Source organism: Athalia rosae, chromosome 6 (genome assembly GCF_917208135.1).
Source record: "Athalia rosae chromosome 6, iyAthRosa1.1, whole genome shotgun sequence".
Lineage (NCBI taxonomy): Eukaryota > Metazoa > Arthropoda > Insecta > Hymenoptera > Athaliidae > Athalia > Athalia rosae.
Genome location: NC_064031.1, coordinates 11,015,763 through 11,034,633, shown reverse-complemented (window position 1 = coordinate 11,034,633; position 18,871 = coordinate 11,015,763). Strand labels below are relative to the sequence as shown.

Below are 18,871 nucleotides of genomic sequence, written 5' to 3'. Positions count from 1 at the left end.
CTCCCCCCTCCCCCTCGCATTATTTCCGCATTAGCATCCGACCGCCCAACGCGCTACGTAAGAAACACCGAAAAACGAATCGAGTTTCTTCGACTCCGCGTTTTATGAGACGGAGCTTTATTAAACGTCGAACATAGCCGTTACCCTGCAGGATTGATCGAGAACAGACTTTCCTCCGAAAAAACCGGAGCTGAAATCTAAGCGAAGAAAAATGAGAATCGCGCGAATGAGAATCAAGCGGCGATCGGTATTGATGATTTTTCAGTGTACCCGGATCGCATTTTTAACTCCCATGAATATTTACGAAGAATTTAGTTGCGCGGAGCATATTCCGTCGACAATTTTATTTCCGGTTCGACCGTAAACTTTTGTGTGTGTGTGTGTCTGTTTTTTTTTTTTTTTTTTTTTTCTCCCTCGGAACGCGAACGCCAACGACTTCGTCTGAATACCTCGAGACCGTTTTAGAGGACCTTAGCTGAGTACGTCAGAAGCTGGTTCTCCAGGAGCAAAGTTGCCGCGCTGCAGGGTTCTTCGCTGATTTATGACGCGAAAAAAGGTAAAAACAGTTTTTATATCTTCGCCCCCTCAGCGGGAAAGGGGGGGAATGTACGTATACGTGGTATATACGTGAACGAAAAAGTGAAGGGGAATAGAGGAAAGAGGAAAAAAAAACATTTATAGAAATTTTCATCCACCTGCGCTTCGGGATTACCTCTCGCTGCTGAACGTTACATATATCGTACGTATACATATATGCTCGGCACGTATCTCCTTCGGTTCTCTAGTTTCATGCCCATAAAGCTAAACGACTGACAAATTTTTCAATTTCCTTCCCCAATCCCGTGAAACAATACGGAGAAACGCGAAGACAAAAAAAAAAAAAAAAAAAAAAATTGGAGAAAATAGAAAAACTAAATTTTCCCACGGTCGAAACGATGGAGCAAAATTAAGTCTGTTTAGAGTCCGGTATTATTTATTTGTTTTTGGAGGTTCATTTTGCTGCAGAGAGTTAAATACATAGTGGAAATGGCAGGGCGTCTAACATTCATTACTTGAATCTTACCGGCTTGAAACCACTTGACGAAACTCTTTAACAATCTTACTTCTCGCTGTACTCAACCCCCGCCCACCCTCAACCCTCTCGGCTCTCGCGCCTCGTTGTACTTTTCATTTTTTTTTTATTTTATTTTTTTTTTTCTTTTCGTTTTCTCCCGCTTTCTCTTACTCCGGCTCCAGTTTCACGATATAACTTTCTTTAAATCTTGGCACTCGTCCGTTGGCAGCGAACTACCCTCTGAAAATTCTTGGGAGCCCTTTAACCCCCTCTAACCCCACCCCTCCCTCGTTTCTAGCATCTCACGTTTCCCAAGTCTTGTTGGCGCACTTGAGAAAAGCAGCAGCAGTAGAGTAGCGGCAGCGCCGTTTGCTGGCCACCCTCGTATCTGTGAGGCCCTCGTCCCGTCTCACCCCGTTCGCAAAGCGTAACATTTTAATAACGATTCCAACAAACTAATTCACAATTTCCTTTCGACCCCCTCGGAAGTTGTTCAGTTTCTCGCGGTATGCGAACGATGTTAATTCTTATTATAAACTCGCGAACACGTCCAATTAGAAATTTTCGATCCCCCTTCCACCGAACGATACTGTCGATACGGACGATCTCGTTTCTCTCCGAACAAACACACGACGTCGTCTCATTTCGGGAGGATCTGATTTGAGACGATCCCCCCGACTTTGAACGATGATCGGAGCAGAAAAAATAAAAAAAAAATAAAAATCAAATTAAATGAAAACCCTCGTCTAATTTCTTTGCGTTAAAAATCTGATCTTTCCGAGGGTCGTCGAGAATTCATCCGAGAATTGTAGGTAAGACGTAGGTGGGTGTGTCCCGTTTTATACGCGTCAGCTACGTCTACGTACATTGTACACCCGTTGCGACGACCATCCATTACTTTAATTATCGCCATTTCCATCTTACAATTAGTTGAGAGAAGGGTTCTTCTACCTACGTCCTACTTCGGATTTTCCGAGCGTGAGATTAAATAGAAAGCGTGTCTAAGGAAAATCCTGCTCTATTTTTTCGACGCTCAACGGTCTTTACGATAAAATGGAGAAAAAAAAAAATGGGAGAAATAATTAAAGTGGCCTCCTCCCCTGTCAACCGTGACGTGATTCTCATCGTCCTCGATAAATATGAGTCAATAACGAATGAGCGAATGACGAATCAATGAGTTGGCGAGTGAACGCGAAACAAACTGAAACGGGACATATTGTATCCGTAGGAGTTCCTGAGAGCCCGAAACTCCGAGAAACAATTTCGTCAATCTTACTTACATGGAATAACGTCTGAACAAGTTCGGCTATGATGTGATATTCGATTCGATCGAACGATCTAACAACAACTGATTGAATGAAATTGGTCAAATATGAGACACCAAAATTAATCCGATACCTTTTCACAGTTATTATGTCAGTTCCCACTCAAATTTAATCTAACACAATCCTGCGATCGGTGTTTATCGAAAATAAGAGAAAAATTAAATTATTCAAAATCAACTGACCATTTCGCTTTCAGTAACGTTGCTGGGTTGGCTATGTACGCGCAGAACAGTCGAATGTCCTGCGATTCGTTGACCGTCACGTTCTCCGGGCTGACGGTGACGATCGGTGGGTCTGAAAATGAAAGAAACAACGATTTCATCTCGCGTCTCAACGGTCCGCCGAACGCTGTGAGATTTGGAAAGTATTTTATCGCAAGGATTTTGCAAAAATAACATCCAGCTCTTTCACTATTGAGCCGGTTTTATTCCCATGAGTTTTTCACGGAGTGCAGTGCAGCGCGTGTACGCGTTTTATCTAAGGTGGGATGGATTAAAAGTGAGCGAAGGAAAATTGTTAACGTGAATTTCCACAGCAAATCTCATAGAAAAGTATACATCGGCACCCCTTTTTTAACGCAGACGCTTTTAATCCCGCCTCCGAAAGCGGTAGATTCGTGAAAAATTTTTTTATACACATAAATCTCGCGTTAAAGATTTCCTTTTTTTTTTTTTTTGTTTTTGTTTTGTTTTTTTCTGAATTTTAGTTTTCCATTCGATGCGGTACCGTAGCAGCTAGCTTCGGAGGGACAAAACTCTCGGTGAATGGCTTGCCAGCGAAATGGAGATACGAATTTTATTTGCCAAGTTCCAAGCGAGCAAAATGAATGCAAGTACGAATATGTTGTGTGGAACTTCCGGACTACGAGTAGCTCGCTCGCGTTTAACAGCGACAAAAAAAAAAACAACTTAAAGATCGTTCGTGAGAATTATCCGATATCGTAAAAATCCCGGGGGATAAAGGTGAGAGTTTTCGAATCAAAAGTCATCGCCGATCGAAATTCAACCAGAAAATAACGAAGGCTAGTCATTTAGTGTTTTTTGGCGACGAAAAAAAGAAAAAAAAACGCGAACCATCGTACGTTAAAGTTGTTTTCGTTTCGGAACTTTTTCGAAGAGGATTCTATGAAATATCAGAGTCTCTTATATAGGTATAGTCTATGGGGTTGTATAGACGTGCAGATAGTTTCACTAGTCATTTCCACTGGCTGGATTTTCATAATGCTCATCACCCCTCGCGTGGTACCACAGATAACCAACACTCGGCTACGTAATAGGTACGTAGCCACGTACGCGGTGGCACGTGTATTTTTATGCACACCTATATAAATCTGCGCGGGTTAGCTGGCGGTGAGCCTTTTAATTTTTTCTCTTCCTTCTTCCGTTCATTCCGGTCTGTTCAATCCCCCGATCTTTTTTATTATCTGTTTCGTTTTTTTTTTTTTTGTTTTCCCCCGTTATCTTATTTTTCTTTCACTTTTCTACACCCCGATTCCTTACACCCCTATAAATACACGGGGACCTGGTGGAAAGACTTTTGTTATCCTCACGCTCGTCCGAACCGGCTATCCTTGGCCTGGTTCGCTTCTCCAGACCGAACGAACCGAGTCGGACCTTTTGAGGTTGCTGAGCGGCAAGCTGCTGCGGTAGAAATGATTAATACGGACCAGGAGATCCTCGCCATGTATCATACCCTCTTTGAGTAAAGGGTAAACTTAAACTTGAATTGTTCAAGGGATGGAAATAGAACGAGGTATGGTAGACGACGTCGGTCTGTGACGTTGTATCGCATAAATATACCCCAAAGATTATGAATCTACGGACCGGAAGGAATGACGTTTTAATTGGAGGGAAACAGAGAATACAAAATAACAGAAAAAGGTGGTGGAGTTTACGTAAAAGTTCTACTCACAGTAAACTTCGAGAGTAATTGTTTCTTTCATCGGTTTTACGCTCTCCTGCCGCGTAACGATATTTTCAGCGTGACATCCGAACGTCACCTCGTTCTCGTACTGGGTAGCTCTGAAAACCAGACTGCTCTCCGTCTCCCAGGTTCCATCGACCTGCGAACAAGATTCATCGATAAGTGATACGGTTCGAATTATTTTCTCAAGCTTCTTCGATCTATTTTCTTTTTTTTCTTTCCCTCATCCAAAAGTCAGTCGTCCCGTACAGATCGAAAATGTACAATTCGACAAGGTGTGCGGGGTTAAACGAAGTTCGTTTATCCGGTTAAAATAACGGAGAAACGAGATGGCAACGAAAATCATAGGGGTGAAAAAAGAAGAAGGGTGGATGGAAGAAAAATTAAAAAAATTATGCAAAGATAATGAGACGACGCGAGGGGTCGGTGTCCCCCCCCCCCCCCCCCCCCCCCTATCCTACCGGCGGAGATACGGCGAGGCCAGCACGAGCGAGAGGTACCAGGAACGGCGGTGGAGATATGAAACATTCCTGGACAATGGGGCCCGGAGGTCACAATAAGACCTGATTAGCGAGGTATAATACGAGTCTGCTGCGACAGAGAATCTTTTGTGTCGGATATATAACAGTTGAGTCGTTCGCGACTCTTTCCGCGCTCGCGTCCTCTTCCCGAGATAGGTATAGTCTCGAACGGACCGGGAGGAGAAGGAGGGAGGTGGTAGGACGCCGCGAGGTGGCTGGTACAGCTGCCGCTGCCGTTGAGAACGGGGGAAACTGTAGGAAGCTGCGAAAAGCTTTAGCCGGCTCGTATTCGGTTGAAAAGACTTCCCCATGAATATTTTAGGACACCGGTAATAATAACGTGCCATGTTCCCATTCCGTTTCAGTTTGGTAACAGAGGGTATTAACTGAAAAAACTAGCTCCGCGCGCTCCCGCGTCTTTCAGCATCAAGATATACGTACCGCCCAACCTCTTCCCTCTTTCCATACCCCACCGATTCTCATTCTTCAACCCCTATCGCGCGTTTCTTCCATTTTACTAACTTCGTCTCCTCGTTTTTTTCCCCTTGTTTTTTATTTATTCTTTTTGTCCGCTCTTATTTAGCTCCGACGTCCCGGACTCCTCGTCTTTTTCTTTTCTAATCTTCGTCCACCTTCGTACTCCGTGTTAACTCGCTGCCGGTGCTTTCGTATACCTCGTTAAGGTAATAATATAAAGTTAACACGACACTCGTCCTTTTTACATCGCTGTACGTCTCTCCTTTGAAAAACATTTCCTCTCTTCGGTCTAATACCACCCACGGTTTACTAGCTCTTTCTTCCATTTTTTTCCCAATCTTTTTCTCTCGTACGAAATTTCGTTACAGAGTTTCAAAAAATTCACGAAAAACGCGCGGTATCGTAGGAGCGGTGATTTTCAAACGGCTGTTTCAATCCCATGAATAACGCTGAAAAGGTCCATTTTTTTTCTAACGCCCGTTGTTAGGTTTTTTGGTAAATCAGCGATCGAGTTGGTTGCGTTTAAAAAGTTGGACCATCTCTGGAACGCCGAGTATATTATCTCGCGCTCGAGCGTTTGAGGTAAAGAGAAGAGGGCGGGGGAACGGGGGAAAGGGGAGGGAGTGGAAACAGAGAGGGATGAGAAAGGGGCGAGGGAGGGGGTGGGGCTGATAACCTCGGGGCTAAGGTGGGCAAGAAGTATGCGAACACTGGATGCAAAAACTGAAGCATTTAGTTCGTTATTTATGGCGCCAAGTTTAAATTACTTCACTCCTTTACCGCTCACCAAGTGAAGGTATATTATGAGATTTTCCGTCTACATGCACACACACACCCATCTACGATAACGCATGGACGTGTACTTTATACAACGCGTTTATACATCCTGTGTCTACAGAAGTTGTTCACCCAGTCGTACGACTCGTTTGAAAAAAAAAAAAAAAAAAAAAAAAACACCCAAAAATTACATCTTTCTTTGGATTGTTCGACAAAAGTTCAAACTGTGCGCGTGTAATACAGGGCGTACGATAAGATTCGTGTAAATTTAAAAAGTGGCTAAAATTTTCTCGCAAATTTATTCACGAGGAGTATAATCGTCCGATCGGAAGGTCGGTGTACACCTCACGTATACCTCGGCACGTTTATATTTCGGCGACTAGCGGTAGACAACATTCGTGGAAATGGATGGGAATATCTCTGTATAACTTTACTTGAAGCGGCGAGGCAATTACGTCAATTAATTCACGGTTCAAAGATGATGATTGTGAGCCTTGAGTACCGAATCCGAGCGGATAGCATTGCTAGTGTTCACGTACGGGTATAGTAGTTACCCCGCATAGAGAACTCTGCATTGCACGCTGGATACCAGTTTGCCGTTTGCGGCCGCTACTAAATTGTACGTACGTAGGATATACAGGTATATACCGATACGTCGCGGTAATGCCCCCGTTCACTGTACACCTATATATATCTATATATATATATGCATACAACAAATAGCCCCCTCTCAATTTCACAACTCCCCGAAACATCGACTTGCAGATGAAATCGCAGGTGCACACAAACGTACACCACCTGTACACCGTTCATGTTAACATGCGCTTGTATTTATATAATCCAAAAACTGGTTCACCATGTGATTTTCATACCGGACAATAACGAATGGACGAACGAAACCGAAGAACGAACGCGGATATAGTTTTGCCACGTAATAACCCGACAGCACTCCAACACATTCTTGCAAATTGGAATATTCCACCGTAACAAAACAAGAAAAGAGAGGAAAAAAAGAGAATTTCAAAAATATTTGGGTCAATTTTCAACCGTACCTACGTCGAAATTATTTTTGCCATCGTGATAGGAGCGGATGGGTATGCGACTATGGGTAGGCGAATAAAAAAAAAAATATTTCCATACACAGCGATGTGTGCACATGAATTTATGAATTTTTCGTGTATATAATATAGAACGTAACAATTTTTCGAAACGTTGTCTCGCCACAACACTATGACGTCCAACTGACGTTAAACTACATGCGAGAAAAATTTCTCTCAACCGTACAGATGCGGTCTGATAAGTTGGGATGAATCATAATCGGGACTTAAGAAATCCGAGTGGAGCTTGTAGCCTACACATTTTCATGTACAGTATGCTTGAACTCAAACGAAGGAGGGTGAATCTGACACCGTAATCAAGTTTTACAAGTTCGAAGCCGTTATTCGCCCATCTAAAATCAGAGATGAAAAATATTGTTCGAGCGATTCCGGGAGATAAGGTTACATTCGAAAGCCTCTAATTCGTTGAAAAAAATTATTCCTCGTTGAACTAGGTGTCCAATATTCGCTCGCCCACCTCAATCATTGGGTGTGTAATTTATGTGTGACGAGGAAACAGGGCGCGTCGTTTCTCCTTTTATTTTTTGGGGTCGAGTCACGTCACATTTGACATCGTTGTTATTAATACGGGTCTAAAAGTCATGCGTCTTTTGCGACATTGTTCGTATATGACTTTGCATACATATTGTTGCTACGATCGTAACCACAGCATTATGAATAATCCGTGTCGTGGTATTTATGCTAATCAAGGGTCTGCCATATTAATTTACATGCTAACGACATGGACAAACTGCCCGCGCGTACACCCTATGCCGTTCAGTTCTTCGAGACGATACTGTATCGTACCGACATCCGCGGAAAATGTTTCCTTTTTTTTTCTTTTTTTTTTTTCATTTCGTTCACAAAATTAATGGACAATCCATGACGCGAGATAACGCGCGCGCGTTCGCGACACATTTATGAATTGACGCCATTAGTTGATCGAAAAATAATCACGAGAAGCTCAAAATTTATTCCGAACTTCCGAATAATGCTTAATTATCATCATTAATTATTTCTCGTTCGCTTTGTATCTCGGATGTTTTTCTTCCTTTTTTTTCTCTTTCTTCGTCATCTTCTTTTAAAATATTTATGCAATCAGCGGAATTGCCTGAATAATTTTAATTCGATAAGAGGATGAGATATTCTTTTTTTTTTTTGTTTTTTGATTATTTTCTAATTAATAATCTCTCTTATACGGCTGTCATGTATAATTGAGTAGATTAAAGAAACGGGTGACAAAAAAGAATTAATTTCTTCTTTCTTTTTCATTCTTTCGCCACTTCGTCCTTTTCTTCCTTTCTGTCATATTTTAAATGGGGAAAAAAAAATGAAAGAGAAAGAAATGGTAAAACTTCGATAAGCAGGTGAGCGACGAGGGTGATTTTATCTGATCGAGCGAGAGTTATGAAAGAAAAGGAGGTTTTTGCTTCTGCTAAATATGTAAAATACTCGAAATGTTTCGTACGCCGGGGACATAAATCGTCAAAAGAGAATCGCCGTGAGATCGCTGCTTCATTTATAATAATACCCGACGGTGGACGCGCGTGGGACGGGGTGAAATTTTATCAAATTATGCGATTCTTAATTTCATTCATTCCCCAAACCGGTGGGAAAACACCGCTTTATATAAAATTAAATGTAATTCCAACGTATTTTGTATCGTGCACGGTGCGTATGAAGTTTAAGCTGTAACGGGGTTCGTCTCAGATCAAAGGTCTTCAAGATTCGTCCCGATTCCCTGAACTCCTTTTACTTATGTATTCATCACTTTTCTTTCGTACATTCCGACCGTCGTCCATCCCCCTCGAAGATCTTCACTCAATCTCCGGTAGCACGCGAAAGCTAACAATAAGCCGAGATAAAGCGAAGCCAAGGGTCCTCCTCGTGCCCCGCTCAAACCGAATCAGTCGCACCTTTGCAAGAAATAAAATGAAATAGATAGAAAAATGAGAAAAAACAATGAGATGGAGAAAAAGCATCGAGTGTCCTCTTCCGTTGAAGCGACAGTGTCGTCGCCGACTACTATAACAATAAGTATATATGTATAAAATTTATTCGGATTTCATTGTACTAGATTAGTCTATATACTTACCCGTTGAATGACAGTGGTCTTCAATTCGTAGGGTCGAGGCTGCGTCAGCGTGAATTAATTTCAATGATTAATGTGATTAGACATAATTCAAATTTTCTACCTAAAATCCATGCGTCCTTCAATTTATTCACGCATTCCTCATCGCGTTCATTCTCCGCGATTCGATTGAGGGAGAAATTTTTTTTGGATTTTATAGTTTTTCGAGAAACAAACGCGTCTGCAGAAACTGGAGGCTAACTTCGTACCCAGCCGGGTCTGTGCCGTAGCGAGCGAGGAGCTAATAAGGAGATCTTGAAATTCGCAGTAATTTTTTACGTACCTCGTAAAAAATTATAATTAAAGCAGTAATTGTTAATTTTTATGTCTGACGTGAGCCGAGATGCGTGTACCGCCCCGTATCTTATTTTCCTCTGTTCGAAGAAATTCCCCGGGAAAGCAGCAGTTAGGATTTTAGGGATACGGCGTAACCCCCCCCCCCCCCCCCCCCCCCCCAATAAAAGTCGAAAAAATGAAAGGAGAGTAAGAAGTCGGACGGAAAGCGTTGTACCAAAAATTTCACCCGAGGTCGTTACAAACCTTCCGTTTTACCTCGCTCCGCATTTCCCGCTGCTGCTATTTAGGGTGTATATAAGAATTTAGCGAGCTCGAGGGGGCGGATCGGGGGAGATCGCGTGATTGGGTAGAACGGAGTTCAACGGACTACTCGTTGATTTACTCGCCTCGGTAGATTTTACCGAATATGAATTTGTATCTCTAATGTTTGCCGTTCGAATCGCTGCGGTATAATTAGCTCTGTTTGCCATACGTCTGACTCCCAGGTACACTGCATCAACCGTCACTTCCCACTCCGCGAGCTTCACCTGGCTAATTATTTACTGATTAAATACTACTTACCCTTCTAGGAATAACCGCGCATACCGCAAACTATCCATCCATATAACCTTCTCTAGAATTCCCTACTCCCCCCGATCTTTACCCTCTAATTATATTTCACCTACCGTCGATTGTTGTCTTTTTGATTTCAAATATTTCGTCGAATCGACCGAAAATCAATCTCGGAAATTTAAATAATCGCATAGCAGACAATGAAATGATATCGGCGTTGTGCGGTTCGGGAAAATTTTGAGGAAAACACCGTCGTCCGTATTCGAGGTGGATCGTGAAGTCTGCCTGCCGCCGTATCGGGCGCGGAAATTGTCAGCGAAGTTTTTGCGTGACTTACGTTTTCCTTGGGTGGGGCGTGCAAGATGTTGGTCTCCCCGTCGTCGTTGAGTATGGGTTCGGTTCCGTTGTACCAAGTGACGTTGGCGGCGGGCCGTGCTCCTTTGACTTGACACTGCAGCATCACCTTTGACCCCTGCACCACGTGATTGACGACGCCTCCGAGGTCCATTCCGAGGGGTCGAACTGCGGTGGGGTGAAAGTAGTTCGATAAGACGATTATTGGGAAAAGGGGCTCAGCTCGGCCGCGGGTCAAAGATTCCAGTTATTAAGTGCCGCCCGGTCAGATAACGGCCGGATTATGACCCGATAGACCGACGACGGACGGATGAAAATGTTTTTTTTTTTTCTTTTTCTCTTCCGTACGGCAGAGAAACGAAAAAGGAGTACGAATGAAGAACACGAGTGTTCCCATTTCGCAGTTGTCAAATTTTGTGAAAAATTCGCTCTTTTTTCTTTCAAAAAAATACGCCGATTCGATATTACGGATCGTCGTAGCGCAGGTCTGGAACCTACCGTTAACAATGACGTTTGTCCCAACGGAGAGTGGTTCGGGTAGCGCGGGGCTACTGGCTTTGCAGGTGAAACGCGCCCCGAGGTCACCCCTGGTGACGACGACTTCCAGACGACTTTTGCCGGCGCCGATGCTCTCGCCTTGCGCGGTCGATGACGAATTGTCGGCTGTAACGGTAAACAAGGGAAAAAAACCATTTCAATACAACGCACTCGTTTCGATCGTAGGTTGGCGAAAAACCCGAAAAAAAAAAAAACGAACGAAGGAGAGAAGTCAAGGTCAGGGGGAATTATAAAACCGCGTAATTTATGGGGTTTCGCAATTACTCGTCGGTGCTATACACTCTCACACCCCCACCTGCTCATCTATCTTATACCCCGTTATTAATGGGAATGTAAAGTTACAATGGAATTGGAAGGGGAGGCTGCCTCCGGTAGCGTAGCCACAGTTGACGTCGACAGCTTTCTCTCTCCACTTCTACCTCGCTGCGAGGGGAAACTTATCTTCAGGATGTCCTCGGTGGGTTTGGATGCCCGCCTCGGTGGGCAGGAATAATAAAAAGCGACCGCTGCTCTCGCGTCAGGGAAGCTATTAACGTTGTTATCACGTGATAAATTTGACGAACAATGAACTAATCCGCGAACAAGGTGGTTAGTCGGGTGTGGATTCGAAAAAAAACAACGAAAAAAAAAAAAAAATTACCAACATCGGTACACCTTTACTTGGGATTAAAAACCGAAAAAAAAAAAAAATTCTATTCCTAGACTCGACTGGATTCTCTTTTTTCCGTTCGTTTTTTTTTCTATCGGCTGTACAAATGACGTCCGGACGTGAAGGTTTCGTTTTTTTTTTTTTTCAAAGACGTTGATTCGGATGTGCGTAAAAGATGAAACTACCAAATCATACGTCGGATATTCGTGGCTTCGCGGTAGAACGGGTTGGGTGGGTATGTATAATAATATCTATGTATACTTTGCAAGTATAATCGTGATAAAAAAAATATATTTTATCCACCAATGTTGAAGCAACTTTTTCTCGCGAAGAGAGCGCGCGAAGTGGTTTAGTGCGTGAAACCGGCACAATGTATATATATCTATTATAAGTATACATGTATATACGTACATGTGATAAAACTACATGACATCCCTTCAAGTTCGCGAATATTATTGCATATAGTGTATGAAAAGCAGACATTTTCATACACGTCGACTACACCGAGGATAGAAAAAAAAGAAGTTGAAAAGAAACGAGGAAACTAGGACAGAGAGAGGCGAAGAAAGGAAGTCGCGGACGACAGCGACGAAGAAAGGGCAAAAACGAATAAAAACTGAAATAATAAACTGAAAAAAAAAATCGAAAAACCGAAAAAAGCCAAGAGATCCTTCTCCTGGAACGGCCGGCGAAATATACCCCATCTTTGACATTACGGCTGTCCTTTCCAGTCGCTAAACAGCTCGGAGGATGGAAAGAGAGAAGGAAGAGCGGCAGCGGTAGGAAGACTCCGTAACCGAGTCAGAAAAGGTTGGGGATGGCCACAAAATTACGCGGAATCGAGGCGTGGATGTAATTCAAGCGCGACCCAACTCTCCTCTTCCAGATATGTGTACTCATATACATATATATATGTATATATCTCCGACGAACCCCTTTGCCGACGTTATTTTCCCCGCATTTCATCCACCGCACGGATAAAACACGGATACACACGAGCGTGACGTTCTAACAGTGCGTGAAAAGTCCAAAGCTATACGGATAAAGCGAAATGTAGCCACACGTGCGCGACAGTAGCTGCATGTATGTGCATGAGATTGGCGGTTTGTATTTCGGCGGTGAAAAAAGAAGCGGAGTGCTGAAGGGAAACGCGTACAGATATATGTCCTAGGGGGGGGGGTATGTACGCACGCAGTCGGAGGAGAGTTACACGGTCGCGGTACACCAACACGCGACTCGTTCGCGCTTACTAGCCGTTTCCCGGCATTTGTCACAATAAAAGGGGCGAGGGTGAAAAATCGATGGGAACGAGGTGATAAGAATGTGAATTAGGATCCACCAATTTGGTAACCGAATTTCCTCGCGTTCCACGCTATACCGAGCGAAGCGTTTTTTTTCACCCCTCTATTCCATGCGCCACTACTACTAACCCTTCACTCTACTCTTCTGTCTCTCCGTTACGTTCTTCCAGCTCTATTAGCTTTTTCGTGGCCTCTTTTTTTTTTTTTTTTTCTTTCTTTCTTTCTTCCGCCTCTCTTCACTGTCCTGCGAGGTGGATAGAAATTTTTATACCCACGGTACGTGTAAAATCTTTGACGTTTGATATCCTCGTACGGCGAAATAATATGTTAATATTTGTTGACTTGTGCGATGAAAATCCTTTGGGCGTTTTAAATTCGTTTGAGATTTGGTATGCGCGTGTATGTTCCTTGTTTTTTTTTAGGGTGGGGGAGGAGGGATGGGGGGGAGGGGGGGGGGGGGGGGTCCTCGAATTTTCCTGGGATAAATTTGGAGACCGCTGGAAAGTCTGGGGTTTTCAGGGAACCTATGTATAATGTATATATACAACGCGCTTGTCTGAATCGAACGGCGGTTGACCCGAGGGCATTTTTCCTCCGACAAAGTTCCCCCCCCCCCCCCGGAATAGAATATACATATATTCGCATATTGATCGTTTCACAAAAATGGAGGAAAATGAATGAAAAAAAAACAAAAAAAAAATCAAATAAGAATAAAATCTATCGACAGGATATAGAGGAGGATAGAAGAGAATCGAAAAACAAAACAAAAAAAACTGAACGATTCGCGAACGCCGATTTTTTCTTTACTTTTTTTCTCATTTTCAAAGTGACTTCAAACGCGCCGTAGATGCGATGCTTATATATTCGCAAACACTCTTTGACATGCTATACATGTACGTAAATGACTTTTTTGGTATCGTGTTACCCTATTGCGTAGATATTGCCCACGTTCATTTAGTTGTTTTGTTCTTTTTTCGATTTCTTTTTTTTAATTTTCTTTGATTCGATACGCGACTCGACTCACCTCTCATTATTTGAGTCCCGTTAAACCACTCGATAACTGGAACTGGTTTACCGACACCGCTTTCACAGTTCAGAACTAAACGAGTACCCTCGTTAACCGGAGTCAGTGTACTTCCGTCGGCGATCACTTCCTTTGTTTCTTCATTAGTCACCACCAATTTGTCCGGTTTCACTGTAACAAAAATCGTCAAACAATGTTTATCAATTCACGTGCGAAAATTATTCTTTCTCTCGTCAAAAGTCAAATAAATTAGGTACGAAAGGTTTTCGTACACTTTTAGCGCGATCAGGGTAGAATTGTTTGTTTTTTTTTTTTCTAGTTCCTCATCGTTGTATGATTTAGATGAGTGGAATTGCAGAATTTCGTTATTCTGTAAATACGAGAATAATTTTGAACGAATTCGTCGGTCAATTGTTGGTACGTATATATAAGTATGTATGAGCAGAGCTACGCGGCTCTTGGACTTTTATTTGGTATCCGACGGCTGGATTCATCTTTTGCGAAGAATATCGCGGGGGTAGTGTCGGAGGTTTAATATTCACCAGATTCTGACCTAGTTTTACAACCTCTGGGGAGCATCACGTGCATCTTGCCATTTCTCCTTTTCGTATATATATATACGGCACGCCCACACGGATACGCGACCATTCGAGGGGAGAAACTGCGGTGGTTCTTCAGGGCGGGAAAATATAACGGAGGTTTCGCAAAACCTCGACGAAGTGAAAGAAGAGAAAAGGAACATACGTATATAGCCGGTGGCTCAGCGGCGAATGAAGAGCGGAATGAAGATGCCTCGTTCATTGAAAAGTTTATTCATATCCCCGACTTTATTTGCCATCGAAAGAAAACGAGGTTCAACACCTCCGCTTCCGAAACTCGACTTTCTATTCTGACAAACTTCGTTTCTACCTACCGGTTCTGCGAAATTTTATACGCTCCCTTATGACTGGAATCCCAATCGACGAAAGAAATTCAAATCGGGTTCTGTCCTGGTTGTAAAAATTCCGGTGATCGGTCTCGAATTTTTCGCGATTCCCTCATTTATTTCGCTTCTCTTAGTTTACCGCGAGCGACCGTTAAAACGAGGGGTTGTTGATTCAACGAGTAGATTGGTATACGCGCTCCTACTTTCTCTTTTAGTTTCCTCTTCCTCATATTATTAGACGTTAGGTATATATATATATATGTACCGCGGAGGTTTTTCTTTCTCAATTTCAACCGATCATTTATAGATATTGGATTCTCGCCTCCCACTGAGGCGAAGGAACCTGCCGTTGACAACTTTCTTAATTTCTCTTATTCTCTGTCCCTTCGTTACGGCCATCGAACCCCCGCCGCAACCACTCATACTCGGCTCCCTTCCTCTCTCCATCCTACCTTCCTTCATTGTTTGCTCACTCAACCCGAAGCGGAGGCACCCGCTGCTAGATAACGCGACTTCTTATTCCTATTATTCTTCCTCAGCTACCAGAGACAAAAGAAAATGCAGCCAAACTCCAATAAACTCAAATTATTTTCTCCTCAATTTTCCTTCGCTCGTTTTTATTTCCTTTCTATTTTTTTTTTTTTTTTTTTTTGTTTCTTTTCCTCATGCGACTCGTGATACGGATTAGGCTGTTCGTGAAACTTTTTCAAAAAGCTGTTGTAAGAAGCATGGAAAGATGACCAAAGTGACCGCGGTACTCGACGATCGTCGCAACGACCGAATGACAGAAAACACGGGGCGGAAATAGCGTTGAGAAAAATTTCTGCGTTCCGGGGGTGCGGATTACGACGTCTAACAGGGTTTTGAATATTCCATGTACGCGATTCTATTGTAGTTTGAATCGTACGTTGTTCACGGTATAATGCACCGCGAAGCTCCGCGGCAGAGAATAAGCCGCGTTATAAGCCATACAAGATGGTGTCGTTCGAGATGCATGGAGCATATTAGATCGTCTCACCCTCCGGCTGGTAGCAGCCTGTCGTGCACCTTGCACGGAAACTATATGTGTATACAGGGTACGTACGTCGTCTAACCCACTCGAGATCCTCGAGCTTCTGCAGACGAACGCGAAGCTTTTCACCCTTAGATTATATACTTGAAAAACTTACCCACCCACCCACCCCCCCCCTCCTTCCTCCAACAAACTACCCCTTTATCCCATTGTTGTTATATCGCTCTATAGGTTTTCTGTAAACTGTTGTAACCGTAACGGAAAAATTCTACGCAGATTTCCGCCGGCGACATTCGTTTACCGGATATTTTCGAATTTTTCGAATTCGGGGCCGCCCGCAACGTTGCGAAATTATGACTCTCGAATCACCTATTTCCGTACGCCACGGCGATATCGGAATTTAATTGACTGCAACCATTGCTGATATCCGCAAATAACTTGCGTCGTTGAAAAAGAATTTCGTCACTGTGGCAGAGATCGTTGATATTTTTGGGTAACGGGCATTGAAAAACGATCGACGTTTTTGTTACAATTAAAATATGGATATTGTTCCCGAAATAATGGGAAAAAAATTTCGATTTATTTCAGTTTTTTTTTTCTTATTTTTTTCATTTTTTTTTTTTTTCCGTACACGACTACGCTCCGCGAGCAATATGTTTTATTTCAAACAGAATCTGACTAGTCAGCTCGCTTCTGTGTATGAATGTACCAATGGGATTTAGTATCGTTGAATTGATTGACGTTTTTAGAATGATTTATTGGCATTCGGACGGTTTCCGACAACCGCGATTTCATGTAGTTATACGAGTACCTTGTAAACGTGGATATATACGAACGGGCATACATGCGATACTATGGCTGAATTTATCACCGGAATGTAGTCGAATACCTGCAAATGTATTCTACCGATGCGCGATGATACGTGCACTCGGTCGTTTGTTCGTTTTGTTTTTCAATTAAAATTATTTTTTCATCACCTTTTTCTTTCATTGCATTCCTTTATTCTGTACTGCAGTCCACTCATGTCTGATATCATCTATCCCCCTCGCCTCACGCTAATTAGATGTTCAATTGCTGGTATCGGATATAGATATACTGTAACCTACAATTCTGCTTTTTCGGTTGTGATCAATAGACCCGCGCGGGATTGGAATCACATGTTTTCTCCTTTTTTCCCTCGCGTCACAATTTTCCTCCTCTACTGTACAAAAAAAATGGATTTGTACGATTTTTTTATTTATTTATTTATTTTTTTTCATCAAGCGAACATAAACAGATGAAAAAAAAAAAAATGTAACGAGAGTACGATAATTCATCAACGATTCTTGATAGTACAGTTTTTTGTTTCAACGTTTTGGCTAGCGCTTTTGGTTTCGACTCGCGATTATTATTTTTTTGCGAATCTCCGAGCTTCCGCAGATTCGACGAATAAAGCTTCGCGTCATTATTGGTGGAGATGTAAAATTTTGGGGTTCAGGTAGAAAGCGGCAGGAAAAAAAAAAAGAGTCGGGCTACACGGAGCGCTGGTATAAGTGGATGTGCCCGGAGAAGCTCCGCTGGTCTACCGAATGTCGGAGATGTCGGGAGGTTGGGATAGGTGGTTTGGGTGGCCGCGGGGAGGAGAGTCATTTGGTTTCCCGAGGGAGCGTGAAATTAAATTCCTTTGCCTTCTCAATTCCCGTGGGATCACCCGGAATGACGAAAACACTTCATCACTGACCCAAACGGTATACTGCAAGGGACCAACGCGTCTATATATTTCAACTGTCTCTGCAGATACAGCATCGGTATAGCCGACCCGACTCCCACTTTTTCCCTCATTCCAAACTCTTCGCAATATTTTCTTATATCGCAGTGCGCCGCGCAATCCGAAAGCTCCCTTCATACGTTTCGTGAAAACCAATTTCATATTATTCTACTTTACCTCAGAATTTACAATAACAATTCTCAGGCAAAACAGTTAATGGAATTCGAAAACTTTGATTGATAGATTCGTGCCACATCGCCCCCGCCGATGTGGCGATCGTAGGAATGATATTGATAAATCCTAGTTCGGTATCAATTCTCGTGTTTTTCTCCGTCACATTTCGACGGTCGTTACGCGCTGGTTTTGACGTTTCGCGGAATTTGAACGTTTCAGTTTATTTTTAAGGTCGAAGAACGGCTAACTGTACGTGCGTACAGTAGATTCGATAAATAAAGTAAATTAAATCGATCCAGTTCCGACTTCATAGGATCAATGTGAACGAATTAATCTCAAAGTGAATGATTTTCGAGAGTCAAAGAAGCAGAAGCATTCGTGAATTACGGGGGGTGGCACACACGTGGATGTTATACGTACGTTCTACACATACGAGTGTTAGGGATTTTCGCATCCTTGCACAATCGTTCGGCTGGTATTACACTCTGTCTATATGTACAAACCTATATTAATTAATTTCGGAGCTTTGGTGCGTATCATTAGCAAAAGGGAAAATTTAATCGGAAACAAACTTGATTTCCAAACTCTAATATGACCGCATGCGGTACGTACAATATCGTATATGTATGTACGCGCGTGAGGGTAACAACGATCGGAGGTCCGTACAACAATGAGAAATCCGATTCGCCCCGAACATGTGTGGAAAGCTCGGTGGACTCGGAAAATTTATTAGCGCAACGATGTAATTTCTCTTTGTCGATCGTACGCATACCGCGTACACCTTCCGATAGGGACACCCTCCGAACTTCTAGAATTCAACCCGCTCCGTATTTCCCGATGAATATCCAGTCGGAAAATTCTAATCCCGTAACAGATTTTCCACCCCCCGTTTACGAATCGCCACATTTCCTTATATTATCCGCATCTACACTTTGTTGTAATTTTGCTTGACGATCAAAATCGAGTTCACATA

The 18,871-nt window shown here is 42.8% G+C and overlaps 1 protein-coding gene across 6 annotated transcripts in view; it reads right to left on the bottom strand.

Moving 5' to 3' along the window:
- LOC105685017 (hemicentin-1) overlaps positions 1–18,871 on the bottom strand; it is a 131,590-nt gene that overhangs the window by 19,703 nt on the left and 93,016 nt on the right. For all 6 annotated transcript variants that reach the window (XR_007278912.1, XR_007278913.1, XM_048656857.1 and 3 more), the window contains exons 4-8: positions 14,041–14,211; positions 11,007–11,171; positions 10,492–10,676; positions 4,291–4,441; positions 2,562–2,673 (exon numbers count right to left, since the gene is read on the bottom strand). Coding sequence is in view for 4 of the 6 variants with exons in the window: in XM_048656857.1 (XP_048512814.1) it covers positions 2,562–2,673; positions 4,291–4,441; positions 10,492–10,676; positions 11,007–11,171; positions 14,041–14,211 (784 nt within the window). In the remaining 2 variants the exon portion in view is untranslated. The remainder of the gene's footprint in view (positions 1–2,561; positions 2,674–4,290; positions 4,442–10,491; positions 10,677–11,006; positions 11,172–14,040; positions 14,212–18,871) is intronic.